At 41.9% G+C, this 15,071-nt stretch overlaps 1 protein-coding gene across 1 annotated transcript in view; it reads left to right on the top strand.

Moving 5' to 3' along the window:
- The window catches only part of rspo4 (R-spondin 4), a 144,908-nt gene that overhangs the window by 84,681 nt on the left and 45,156 nt on the right, over positions 1-15,071 (top strand). The window contains exons 3-4 of the mRNA XM_039735840.1: positions 552-689; positions 1,225-1,410. Of these exons, the coding sequence (XP_039591774.1) occupies positions 552-689; positions 1,225-1,410 (324 nt within the window). The remainder of the gene's footprint in view (positions 1-551; positions 690-1,224; positions 1,411-15,071) is intronic.

The following is a 15,071-nucleotide window of genomic DNA, read 5'->3' as shown; positions in this document are numbered from 1 at the left end:
CTTGCCATTTTCCCTGCCTGTTTACGATGTACAGACAGAAGAACAAGACATTTTAGACAAATTTCCTTCAGCCTACTTTGTGATATTTTTCAAGTTTTAAATGAAATCCAGTCTAAGTCAGTCCATCAAGTCACAGATTAAAATTGTTTATGCCAGTGTCAGGATAACAAATCATTTGCTATCAAAAAGAAGTCAGTTTCATAAAATCTTGTGTCACATGTGGTCGATGGCCAGTGATGAAGGTGCTCTGTGATGAAAGACTGCTTTCTTTTCCATAAAGAGACAGCTTAAAAAGTGTACTCTGACATTAACTATGCTATACGGAGCTTCATTGCTTTTTTTCTGGTGTTTTCATTGAAAAGGCACTATATGAGAACTGTTTAAAAATGTGTATTCCTTGTGTTAGTGTGTGTTCTTCTTAAAACATGGGCTGCTGGTGCTAAGCAACATGAAGGTGCTATCTAAATAAAATGCATTATTATTATTCAATCTATCACACAGAAACAATGATATATTGTTAATCAAATCACTGTTTTTTCATTTACTTCTAGGCTGCAAGACCTCCAACTGTGAGAGCTGCTTCAGTAAAGATTTCTGCATGAAATGTAAAGGGGGATTTCATCTGTTTAAGGGGAAATGTCTGGTAACGTGTCCAGAAGGTACTTCACCACATTTGTCTGAATGTGTTGGTAAGTGGAATCATCACCCTGCTGCTTGTTATATTGCCATATCTGTTGTGTTTAGTGTTTCCTGGAGTGCACGTAAGATCGAATGATAAAAGCACAAACTCACAATATATGCGGTTAACACAGTGTTTGGTTGGTACAGACCCCCTAAGAGTGTGCATCTTAGTTTGCTTAATGATTCTAAATTGTTCCTGGACAAATGAATGGTAATGGATGAGTGAGGTTGCCCTGTTCCTGTCTTGTTCTGGATGCTGCTTCATTATGCTCATTTCACTCTATGATCTTTAAATAGAATTAACAGGTTAAGAATAACTGATGGTCATACTGTATAATACATTGATTTTCATGGAGATACGGCACTTTAGAAAGCTTGGAATTGTAAATTTAGCATGTATTTTAATTGAGACCTATCGACCTATATCATTTTTATGCAATGCTATGAAGGCATATTTATTTAATTTCAGAACAAGAAAGCAGGTTAATTCAGGCTGTGTGGGCCATCACTTACAATTGCTTTTTATTGATATCCTTTCTCTAGAAGGTTGCCAGGTGGGTAAGTGGAGCGAATGGGGTACTTGCACAAAAAATGGACAGACATGTGGCTTCCGATGGGGAATGCAAGAGCGGACTAAAAGCACTCAAGAGGGGCTGGGAGAAGAATCACCTATATGCACCCATGTCTCAGAGAGCAGGCGCTGCAGGATGAAGAAACGTTGTCCTGGAGGTAAGCAGTTTTCACCCATAAGCCCAAGCATTTGTAAGATGTACGTACAGCACATTTAAGGAATTTGTCCTTGTTATGAACTAGTGAAGCAGGAAGTCGTCATCTGCATTTCCTATGCTTTTTTAACAATCTAACAACAAAATACGAACAACGTAATCTCTCTATTTAAAAAGTTCAATGTTTGTCTGTCTGTCCGTTTTCACGAGGAGAACTACTTGACGGGTTTTTTTTCCTTAATTTGCTTGAACATTCCAGTGGAGTTTTGCGACTTCTCCCATTGCACCATGTACCATAATTTGCTTGCGGTACCAATATATTTGCACAAATTCGAGAGACATGCAGCGAACCAAGGGGAGTGGGACGGGGCCCTCCCTACTCACACGCCAGCCTCGGGGCGTTCCTTACCTCCGCTTAACTAGCAGACGAGAGAACTACTTAACAGATTTAGTTCAGGTTTTTTTCTATAACTTGCTTGATCATTCTGGTTGATTTTACGACTTCTCTCATTGCGCTAAGAATCATAGTTCGCTTGCAGGACCGATATATTCACGCTAATCCGAGACAGAGGCTGCGGGCCAAGCGGAGGGGGAAGCGTGATGTCAGGAGTATGGAGCCGGGCAGGGTCCTCCTCTCTGTCCTGTTTCACTACTATACGGACGGAGCTGCGGGGCACGACTAGTATTAAATATAGTGAAAGCAGGCATAATAGACCTAAAACATACTTTATATTTATGTAACTTTTTTGAAGAAAGATTATTCTTTGTTTTTTAATAAGCTGTTGAATTATACTTAAAACTGAGCAGAATAATATATATATATATATATATATATATTGTGAACGATAGGGGGCGCCCTCGCTCCCTTGAACCCCTGTCCACGACTCCAGACACCAGGTAAAAGTCCTCAAATCGACTTTATTTTTCTTCCACAGTGTATAAAGCACACTCTCCTCCACAATACTCATATAAATCACTAATACTATAAACCAAATACACAAATAACCAATCCTCCAGCTTCCAGACGCGTTGCCACCCTTCCACCCAGCTCAGCTCATTGTCTGTGAGTTCCCATAGTCCTTTTATACCTCCTGACCGGGAAGTGTTTCTGCCCAATAGTCCACAAGTCCTTATTCTTTCCTGGTCAGGGTAAATAGTCCTTTTCTTCAACACGGAAGTCCGTCGCTCTTCCTGTGACGAACCTCTGGGTCACAGGGCACAAAGAAGCCCTCGGTCCTCCCTGCAGCTCCCTCCTGTGGCCCCCACGGCATCCAGCAGGGCTTTGCATAAAAACTCCAATGTCCATGATGCCCTGCTGGTCTTCGGGGGACCTCCACGCTGCAAGGAGGGCTCCACCTGGCGGCTTGGGGTATTGGCGGGATAAATGACCGCCATTTATCACAATATATATATATATATATATTTAATAATATATAAATAATATATTATTTCAGTAATATAAAAAAGCAATTGTTTTTGCAAAGTTCTGGAGTAGGGTTAAGTAAGAGTTATCTTGTGGAGTTACTGGCATAGGAGTACAATGGAGTGTGGGTCCTGTTGGTCTTGGTACCACAAAAAGATGGAGTGTTGCACAGTAGTGTCAACTGATTTAGCAACACAGATCTCACTAAAAGGAACTTGTTGATCGTGTAACCTTTGTTTCTCAGTACAAGATAGGAAAACCTACAAATAGTCGAAAAGGTCAGAAAGATGGGGTGTGGGGTGGGGGTCAGCAATCTGATTTGATAATAGTGCAACATGGATTTTTTTTTCTAAACCAAACCTTGGGAAAGATTTAAACACCAAATCTGTTGTGAAATGTTTAATTGATCAGATAACAATACTCTTTTAGAAACACAAGGGAAAACTGGATGATGACTCATGTTCTGGGTCATTTCAATGGGGTACATAACAATTATTATGATTGCTTGACTTTCTCTTCTCAGGCTCTCAGCATTGCTAATATTTTAATCAAGTTACTCTTCTTGACCTTGAATACGATAGGATTTCAAAATCACCATCACTAATAACAGACGCAGTGCCAGACCTGTGTCATATTCCATCAAAATCACGGATACTAGGACACACAGTATGTTGCAGAATGCACACAGAGGTCTTAAGGGGTCCTTTGACCTCAGACTTGCCGTTCCTAATGGCTCGAGTTTTATTGCCTCAAGTATACATTGAAGCTTTGTTTCCCTGTTCTTTGATGCCCTTCACTTTAACACTTTTCCATTTACTTATACTAATCAGATAATTTATTTATTTTAATTTGTAAATAAAATATACTTATTAAAATTGTTGTGGATCTCTGCAGGGCAAAAAAGTGGCTCAATGATTAGCACTCTTGGCTCATGATGTCAGCGTCCTTGTTTTGAATTTCATTCCAGGTCTGTGTCTCACAAATGTCTGCATCAGTTTTTCTTTTTTTAATTGGGAGCTCTGGGTTTGTTCGATATACCGAAAGAAATATATTTTTAGGTGGATTGCCAATCTGTGGTGGGCTGGCGCCCTGCCCAGGATTTGTTTTTACTGCCTTGCACCCTGTGTTGGCTGGGACTGGCTCCAGCAGACCCCCGTGACCCTGTAGTTAGGATATAGCGGGTTGGAAAATGGATGGATGGATGGATTGCCAATTCTAGGCCCAGTGTGAGTAAGTGTGGTAGTGTGTGTGTGTGTAACGTATTTTTTGCATTTTTGCCTTTCTTGTTGGATAGGCTGCTGCCAATTTAACAGTCGTATGTGTGTGTGTGTGTCTGTAATAGTTTGCTCTTTTGGTATGAAATGTTTGGTGGGCTATACCACAATTTCCCTTTATGTCTGCAGACTTGTCTATTGTTAACTTACCTAACTGGTAATATGTGTCTTGCTAATGATTATCACGGGTGCAAGTTTATGCTCTGTCTGCACCACAAATCCTCAAACCAAATAATGAAATACTGTGCCCACTCTGTCTCAGTTGGCATCAGATTATTATCGCACCTTATAAAATCATCAGGATCTGATAAAATACTATAAGAACATTATAAATGTTATATAGCCACCTGCTGCCCAGGATAATATATTGGTTATGCACTTCCTAAATTGAATGAGCAACACATCAAGTTTAGAATCAAATCACTTTTAGGTGAAAAAGGACAAACCACAATAACACAGAAAGAACAATCAAACTAAGCACAGTGCTAACCACCATGCATTCAGGTTTTTGTTGAAAAGGACCCAACCGGCAAAATAACTGAAAAAAAAAACCATTTAATCCTTATCTGTTCTTTTTGCATCAGGGTCATCATACTTCTGGCTTCTTCTTTACACATGTAAAGCTGGCACAGTGGCTTTTTCAAATTTGACACCATCAGACCTCTTCTTCAATGGTTAAACATCAAGGTGTTGATTAGCTCCATTCTGAGCAAATTAAATGAGCAAAAGACACTGGATTTTTCATATATTGCCACGGACTTGTTCTGCTTAGCCTTGAGTGTGAAAAACCCGAACTGGAAGTGCAAATATGTGTAATAAAAAAAAAGATGGACCTCGTTTTAATATTGAAAATCAGGGCCTCTAGACTTCATGTGTCGTTACTAATGCAGAAAGTTTTTATTGCCCATGTGCACATAGTGAAAGCTAAACCTAGGGTCTATAGAGCTAGCTCCTTTAGCCAGAAAGTAGCTACTACAAAAGGCAGCATTTTTCTAAGACAGGAAACTGAATTAAACATATGATGGAAAATTTAAAAAAAGGTTAAGATGGCAAAATTGATGATTGTTATAAACATTTTACTTATTTTGTGCAATATCCGGTGCAAAAATGCGGATTTGTAAACATGAAAAACAATTTGTTCAGTATGTACTGTCACAAAGTGGACGCTTGGTGGCACTGTTGCTCACCTTTTCCCCCAACAGACAAACATACTGGACACAGGTTTTAAGCACTAAGACTATTTTAACTTCTTTTATATTTCCTCCAAAGCACCACAACCACAATAAACAGCAATATGTCAGCACAACTAATAAATTATTTCTCCTCTACACCTCCCAGCAAGCTTTGTCATACCACCGCCCAACTCTGGCTCCCTTGCTGGGTCTCCACCAGTCCTTTATATAGTCCTTGACCCAGAAGTGCTTCTGTTGTTCCGACCACATGACTGGCTGGCACATCCGGGTCTAATAAAGAACAGGGATTCTCTTCAGCCCAGAAGTACTTCGGGGCTTCCGTCCTCGTGAATACCTCATACTTCCGGGCCACAATGAAAATAAATGTCCTTTGACGGCTCCTCCTGGCGGCACCCACAGCACCCAACAGGGCTGTATGTCCCAACCCCATGTCCCATAGTGCCCTACGGGAATCCGGAGTACCACTGCACTCCAGGGAAGCTATCATCTAGTGTTTTGGGGGAAGCAGTGTCGGCAAGTGGCTGCCTTCCCCCCATCCTTCTAGTCTAGGAGTGTCCCGGCCGGGTTGAGCTGCTGGCTGTCCATCACAGTACATACGTTATATTTCCTAATCTAACCTGTAATGGACTGGTGTCCCTCCCAGTGTTTTCTGCTCCTTTTCATACATTTAATATCAGCCTTCCATAAAGTTCAATCAAGTTAACTCAAACGAAAGCCTTCAAGAACAGCTTAGGTGATCATTCATCGCAGGAGACTCTTTGGTTAAAATAAAAGGACTCTGTCCAGTTTGTAAGCCCTGAATGTCTTAATGCCACATTCACAGTGGAAATTTTTATTCATCACCATTAAGATTATCATTGGCAGATCAGAATTTTTGTGCTATTATGAAAAAGATGAAACAAGATCTTGCTTTGTTTTGGAACGATGATTTAACGATACACGTTTATGATTAAAAGAACAAGGCAGATAATAGCACCCTGTGACATTTTATCTGCCATTAGTTGAACTTGTGGGGGATTAGAAAAGACAATCTGAGAGATCCTTTGTTCTTTTTTTTTCCTTTTTTCACTTGCCATATCTTTAGCGGTCCAATTTGAATAATCATATTAAATAAAAAGGGGGAGTGTTTTACAGGAAAGAAGAAGAAAAAGAAGACTTGGAAAAAATGTGTTGTTTTCACTTGAGGGCAAAAATTGATTTTAGTCTATTAGTGCTGCAAATGACAGTAGGAGGACTGTAAACTAAACAGCCATGCAGAGGAAAACTAAAATATTGGACAATTTTAATGCATTTGTAAATTGTCAAATTGTCATTAGACTATGTAAAACTCCAAACGTTTTTGGTAGTTAAAGGGAGATGACAAGTTTATCTCTCCACTCCCCAGCCATCAATGGTTGCACTCCCACTTGCTCTGGTTTCTTGTCTCTCATTCTCCCTTGTGCAGACCACCTCCCCAGCCATTAGGATTGTTTCTATGTAGCACAACCCCTGATTTCAGATCCCTGTGAACTTCTTAAAATAGGATCCAACTTAACTCCAAATCTGTTATGTGCGGGGGGCAGATAAAATGAGCCCCTTAAGCAGGAGAGGGGCCCACTCCACAATGCCTGGGGCACATTTAACTTGTTTGCCTAGTCGGCATCCACTGCATTATTTTAATTTGTGATACTGCATGCGTTTGTAACTGAGACGAAATGAACAAAGTGAACAGACAGTCCTAACTCATTGCTGCAGGTTTCAAAGCGGAAACATGATCTAGAAGAGGCTTTCAGAGATAATTCAACCAGCGCAAGCCTATTAGCCAAGACTTTTATTAGCATTTTTTTTTTGTTCCTCATGTTTCCAGGACATATTTTTTGCTTTTTACTGTTGCGTCAGTCACTCATAAAAAGAGCATGGCACGAAAAGTCTCAAATTTACTCAGCCTGGGCCCCAGGGAGTGGAGGCAACGCGACATACACAATGGCCTCACTTGACCCACTGAATATCCTAAGAAGATAATGTTTAGGCAAAGCAGAGTCCATATAGAGATGTGCTCAGCAGTTGGACACCAGGATGGTAAAGTCTTGTGCCCTTTTACCACTCCCACTTGTAAGGTGTTGCCTATTATGCCAGTGTGTGGGCTCATTTTACTGTGTCAGTTTGTCATTCCAAGGACTCCTGTTGTTTAAAATGAATGCTTACATGGTTAGGCTGCTACAGTCCTACCACAAACATCAGATGGCCACATTATTAGGTAAACAAGATGTCAAAAGTACGGCACAGATGTGTTGGTCATTGTTGATTCCAAAGGGCACATCCCACAGATGTTAGACAAATGATTAGAGATGTCAGTGAATTAAGATGAATTCTTAACCATTCTGGGACTTTCCTACCATTTTGATATGGAGATAGCTCCCTCATATATTATGTGTCCATTAGTGCTATCAGATTTTGTTCCGTATTCATACTGTGTCATAGTCATATGAAGAAACCAAAACCGTATCAACAAAAACACACTGCATCAATACACAATTTTCATGTACCAGTTTTGCTGACATCCAACAGGATGGATTCATGAATTTATGGGGTCTTTTCTGTGCTTTTAGTTTCTCCTTTTGTGTGAATTTGGAGGAACAGATCATTTGTCATTCCAGGAAAAGCTCTTCTTGACTGTCAGGTTTGATCTTTTGTGAATTCTAATTCGACACTCTTGATGGCACAGTTGGTAGATGACTCGCTACAAAACATGTATTACTCTACTGTTATTTAATAAGCCTATTTTAGTTAAGTTAACAACTGCATTCTTCTGACTTCAGGACCACTGCTGGGTAAATGTGTTTATGGTGGCGGTCTCCATAAACCCATGATATTTATTTCCATGTTTCTAAAATTCAGTCTTCTTGAGTGCCTTGTGAGGACTGCTTTAATTGTGCACCAAGTAGACTGGAGCAGCGGTTACATCATCTATAATGGTTCCTTCCATTACCATTCTTAGAGCAGAAGAAGTCCCAGATGACATAATAGAAGACATTACCAAGAAGTCACTGTTTTTTCGTCAAGGGTAGCATAGAATACCATCTGACACCACCACCACTTTTTTTTTTTTTATTCTGAGACCACATAACCCTACTTTAAAAAGAATTTTGCAAAATGTGTTTTTCCCGGATGGCTCCCCATCACTTCATGACTATTTTGTCTTCTTATTACACCTGAAAACCCCAACGGGTTTGATATTATTGATATGCTCAGGTTTAGGGCCTATGACCATGCTGAATCCTAAGCCATATAGATCTGTTGTCTTGCCTGATGGAAACACACCCAGACATGATTCACTGGTTCATGCCAGCCCGTAAGATGTTGCCACTGTATTAGAAATTAGTCCTGTTGGAAAAGAAGGTGGATTTTGAAAAATGAACACTCATTGATACAATCGTAGAAGATGGAGAAGCAGCATGAAAGTTGTGTCTTAAATTCACATGTCCCACACTATAGTACATCTTTTTATTCAACTGCCATTCCCGTGTTTTTGTTCACAAAACCAATGTTGCTAGTTATCTGCTTTTCAAAGACAACCATATTTAAAATTACAGTAATTAAACCAACTAGACTTATGAGATTTCAGTCATGGTAAAATATTACTAACTTTGTACCTGAAATTATGAGAAAGGAATCAAAGGTGGCTAAAAGAAGAGTTTTGTTAGGTACTGACACTGTTTGGGATAGGATGTCCAGCCTGATCCTGAATGGCCATGGTGTCTACATGATTTTAGGCAGGCAGTGCGGTGTAGTGCTTAAGGCTTTGGACTTTAAACCCTGAGGTTGGGGGTTCAGATTCCACTACTGACACTGTGTGACAATGAGTAAAAGTTGATTTCTCTCAGAAAAGTTCAATATACATTGTGCAGGAGGAGAACGTGTATCCCAGCCAGATCGGAGAAGGTTCCATTACTCAGATGTGAGGACAGTGCATCAAAATAAATCTGTAACCAGCCAGTATGTTTTTTATCAACGGACAGAGGAGAAGCGAGAATCAGGGTTGATTCCATCCCCTATACAATAGGTAGCAGTGGTCCTCATACAGTAACCCAATTGGAATACCCACAGGGGTGCTTGGGACTTGGAGTACAGGCATGTAGCCACATCAGGGTCCCTGGGGATCAACAGAGGGCACTGCTTTCTGCTTTTTCTATGACATAGAAGTGCTTCCGCAAGGACACAGCGTGATACAAGAAGCATTCCTAGGTCCAACATAAAAGGAGTCCACTGCCTCACTTCGTTTAAGTTGGAGTCAGAAGGAAGAGGAGTCTGGAGAAGAGTCTAAAGAAGAACAGAGAAGGAAGAGAACTCCTGGTTATTTGAGATTGCTTTGTGGAAGAAGGTATTGTGGATAATAAAAATATTTGAACCCGTGACCGTTTTTATGTCAGGGATTTGGAGCTCAGTGGAGCCCCCTAGGTTCAACAACTGCTGGGAAATACTTACAGCAGAAATGAGGAGAACCTCTCATTAAATAGGCCTTTTCCTTAACCACAATGAGTAATTTCTAGTTAATAAATTGGTTAGAATACAAGTCTATAGCCATTGGTACTGTATATACTGTGGACTGGGACCACAGTTTGTGAAAGAAACACTCCTGCCCATTTTCAAGATCTGAATGTATTTTTTATTGTAAGTGCTGGAGGTTAATGGTGAACTTTCCCAGTAGTTATGTTTGAAAATCTTGCTGCACTTGGGGATGGATACTGTTAGTGTGCTGCTCTTGGTGAAGAACACATTTCAGTAGCCGTGGCATGGAATTTTCATTTTTTCAACTTAGTGAAACTGTATAAGTGAGCTTGTTTGAAACACACAGAACCCAAATTGTGAATTATCATTCCCTGTAAAGGAAATTTTTGTGAGATTGTACATTACACTGCGGTGGGCTGGCGCCCTGCTCTGTGTTGGCTGGGATTGGCTCCAGCAGACCCCCGTGACCCTGTAGTTAATGTTGGATAGTGGATGGATGGATGGATGTACATTACACTGGCCCACAGACCAATCTGAAAAGCAAGAACTTAATAACTCAAAAGCAGTTCAAACAAGGGAACAATCAACTTCAAGTCAGAGTATTACACCAAAGGTGTACAGGCATATGATGAAGCAAATATGTGAACTGAACTTCTAATGATGCACCGCAGCAGAACATCTAATATATGTATAAATGTTTACTTTTTGACTTCTTGTAGACACTTGAAGGGACAAGCTGAATGTTTTGCTGGCTGGAATCATCCATACTGTATCTGTTGATCACCCTTAAGTTCATGTGGGAATTTTTCTTTATGGGAACATAAATTATTAATGCATATTTTGTGGTATTTAACTGTTATTCATATCCCATAGTGAATTTCTCTACAAAGAGAATAATGTTTACTACAGGTCATTCAGATTGGGGAGCATGCATCGGTACAGTGCATTGCCCCACCCACCACATGACGAAACTGCTCAGGATCCTGGTTGGTACCCCCCCAGGCAGACACGCGGTCCAGTCCCACCCTCCAGAAATGACCATTCATCTGCCACAGCCAGGTGTTATGTAGTTCCTCCCCTTGGCCTGGTCTAGCCTCTTGGGTCCTCAACAATGAGAATCCTGTGAGCCGGATCAGCCTTGGGGAATTGCGCCACATGGCTGTAGTGCCGTAACTGACGCTTCCTCACAATGCAGGTAATGTGCCTCATTTGGGACTCTGTAAGCATCCACTCATTCGGCACAAAGTCAAACCAGCGGTACCTAAAGGATTGTCTGAGAGACACAGTATCAAAAGAGTACATTCTTCGTCTCAGGTCACTGAATAGCGTCCATGTCCCACAACCATATAGCAAGACAGGAAGCACCAGGACTCTAAAGAGTCACACACCCCTTTTCAGAGACCTCATGACCGCCCATTCCCTCCCAATCCGTCTACTGACTTCATAGGAAGAGTCACCAGAGACATGAATGTCACTGCCGAGGTAAGTAAACCTCTCTGCAGACAGACACACTACTGATGGCTGTGCCTAAGAGGTCACTAAAGGCCTGGATCTTGGTTTTTATCCAGGCACTCAGACTCCTCACTCAGTCTCTCAACAGCCCCAATCAGAGACACCATTGACTCCAAAACTCACAGCATCATCAACAAAGTCAAGATCAGTGAATCTTTCTTCACCCACAAATGCCCCACAACCATGACCAACACCCAGTCCGTGTAAGCACTGAACAGAGTAGGAGCAAGAGCACACCCTTGACGAACCCCAGAATCAACTGAGAAAAACGCAGAGGTTCTGCTTCAGCTCTGCACAGTACTTACAGTAGCAGTGTACAGGGGATCCTGCGAAGTCTCACGATATTCCACAGGGCAGCTCAATCAACTGAGTCAAACACTTTACGAAACTAACAACAAAGGCTGCAAAGAAACTCTACAAATATTCGCGTTTGTTCTCTATGAGAACCCTCAGTGCTAGGATGCGCTTGATGGTAGACTTCTTAGGCATTAAACCAGACTGCTCTGGTCACTGGTAGGTGAGCAAATGATCATGGATCCTATTGAGACAGGACCTTACCCGACACTGAGAGCAATGTTTTCACCCTGTAGTTGCCGCAATCCAGGCGATCACCCTTCCCTTTCCAGTTAGGGACAACAAGTCCTGTTTTCTAGTCGGTTGGGATGACACCCGTGTCACAAATGGAAGCAAAGATTGCTTTTGCAGTGCTAGCAGGACAGTCTTACTAGCAGCATGGAGAAGTTCACCCAGGATACCACAGATCCCCTCAGCCTTCCCTGCCCTGAGCTGGTTCACCACCTGTGCAATCTTAGTGAGATTGGGTGGTTCACAGCTAATTGGAGGACCAGCCTCAAGAACCATGGACCCAGAGACATCCAACGTCCTAGCCGGAGGATCAGATTTAAATAGTTGCTCAAAGTCGCCAGCCAAGTGGGTCACAACTGCAGTGTCATCCATAAGGAACGCTCCGTCAGCCACGCTGACTGCGACTCTCTGAGGAACAGATTCGGATGTTCGTAATGCTTCTATTCCTCTGTAAGCAGGAATGGGTCACTCGACCATAGATGGTATGTCACTTACTCACAGATTCTTCTAACAAACGCCTCCTTATCTGCCCTCAGAGCCCTTGCAGCCATCCTTCTTTGTTCCTGGTACAGACCAGAGTTGCCATCAAGCTGTGCGCTGCAACTCCTCTTGATGATATCCAGAGTGCCCTCTGCGATGAAACACCTCCTTCTGGGAACACTGAGAACACGAATACAAACCCACAGCAACCTTCAGGGTCTTGTCACGGAAGGTCTCCCACATAACATTAGGATTGGCAGTCACACCCAAGTCTGTAAGTTCCTCATGCACATTGCATGCAAAGTCATCAGAAACAGCCTGATCTTGGAAACAGGCCAGGTCCAGCCTCATTTTCTTAGTAGATGGTAGCCTACTAGACCTAAGCTGGATCTTCAGAGTAGCAACAACAAGTCTGTGGTCAGAATTCACAAACTGGACACTTCTGTAGACCCTGCTGTTTTGTAAGAGCCTCCAGTGTCTGCCCACAAGGATGTGATCAATCTCCTTCACCGCACCATTAGTATTGGAAGACCAAGTCCAATGATGCGGCTCAGCCGCTGGTACCAGGTTCCAGCGATTCGCAGCCCCTGACCTTTTGAAAAGTCAAGGAACATGGAGCCACTTTCACCACGGTCACCAGACCAATGGGGATCGACACAATCCTCATAGCCAACAATGTCAGTGCCGGTGGTTGCATTGACGTCACCCATTACCAGAGGAGAGTCACTTTGCAGACACCCATCAACCAAGAAAAATGTTTCTCTCACCGAGGCATCACTGACTGCGGTCGAAGCATACACTGAGACAATAGACAAGGCACCCAGGGAGTGCCACAATCTGAGTTTCATGATACATTTGTTGCAAGGAGTGACATCAGACATCATTGGAAGGAGCCGATCTGCCACAGCAACAGCTACTCCTTGAGCCATCAGAGTGACCAGACAAATAAAAGGTGAACCCACATACAGAGATCTGGCCAGTCCCAGGTCTGCACACCTCAAAGAGTGCCACCACTGAAATGCTGAGTTTATGAAGCTCTTCCGACAGCAGAGGAGAAAAGACGTTCCAAACACCTATCCAGATGGGTTACCTCAAATTGCGATCCGAGTGCTACTATGCAGCAGGCGATGCCTCAGCACCACATCAGTTTTGATATTCAACAGGCCTGACCCTATTGACTCTCCAACAGTTTTCACTCTTCCAGGGGCTTTCCCCCCATCCCCTTCATAATGAGAGCAAGCCGCCCACTACTCCCATGGAGAGCAGAAAGGAGTCCTGTCCGTCGTCTCAGAGCTGCAAGAGTTTTTTTTTTATGGTGGCCGGAGTACCAATCCTGACACCAACCCCCATGATTGCTGGATGCAGTTTAACATCATACCCAGGATGTATGGCCATATTGATGCCTTGGCTTATTCTGATGTAACCTTACAATCTCTAATTCCCCCGGCTCCAATGTTAGGTTTTGAAAAGATGTTTCATCCACCACCTTTGGATGTTCAGCAGGTGCCTTTTTTCCTGTGACAATACCATAATCTATAGTACACATACAAACGAGCCCCTGACATTTGATTTCAAATGACACATAAATATGAATTTCTAGCTTTCTTGCAGTCTGTGTAGCCTACATTATGGAGTACTGGACTCTAAACCACAAGGTCGTTAACATGACTGCCTGATTAATCCTGAGTAAATCACTTAATCCGCAAACAGTAAAAAAGTGCAAAAATAAATGTAAGTAGTTGCAATAAGTATTTTTTACTATGCTTTGATGTGGTGTTCACTATAGAACGAGACCATAATAAATAAAGGCTGGGTGTTTCTAATACTTGGATGACATTAAGGAGAGGTCGGTACATTATTATGTATTGTAAATTTCTATAATACTATCAAAAATCTCAAGAAAAGCAGACCAAAGGAGTCTGAACCCATTATATGCAAAATGCAGAGCTCACCTCAGAGCACTTGGATCACAATCTGAATGCTTTCGTTATAGAAAGACATCCAAAGTTGTATGCTAGATAGAAAACCAGAGCCTGAAAGACATTGATTAATCAGGCATTAACTTCATTTTGACACAGTACTTACATTGCTGTCTGTTTCAGGCCATTTATATGCTCCTTATTCACAGGTTGGAGTGAGCATTCATTAGAAACTCTCATTAAGGGGACGGCTTGGTAAACAGCTGTAAATGATGCCACACAGATACTGCCGACAGCGCGCGTGACTATGTGTGTGTGATGTTTGTGTTTATCAGAAACAGACTACTGTTGGTACACACATGGAATGAGACTCTTTAAAGATATTGGCTGAGTTCTAGTTTATACAGCTTTGAAGATACCGGTGTGCCCGTGTGGTTTGAATTAAACCCATAGCTGATCTCTCAAAACTGCTCTTCAAAACTTCTTGTTTCTCTTTTTCTTACCAGAGGGAGAAAAGTAGCACTCTGACTACCAGTTCAGGTTCTTTGAAGCAGAGTTAAGCTTCGGGCCAAAAAATATCTTTGATTCCTGTCTTCACTCTAAATGATTTGTTCCTTTCCTAAGCTATGTCTTAATTCAGGTAATGGTATGGTTTTCCTTAAATTCTGAGCAGTCAGCCAATATTGGATTACTTTCTTGTACTTTTGCCTTCAGAGAAAAGTCAGAAAAGAGAAAGCAGGAGAAAATGGTGAAGTTGCTAAGGATTGAAAATCAATGTAGTTTTCAAGGCC

Source organism: Polypterus senegalus, chromosome 14 (genome assembly GCF_016835505.1).
Source record: "Polypterus senegalus isolate Bchr_013 chromosome 14, ASM1683550v1, whole genome shotgun sequence".
Lineage (NCBI taxonomy): Eukaryota > Metazoa > Chordata > Cladistia > Polypteriformes > Polypteridae > Polypterus > Polypterus senegalus.
This window is presented reverse-complemented; position numbering and strand designations above follow the sequence as displayed.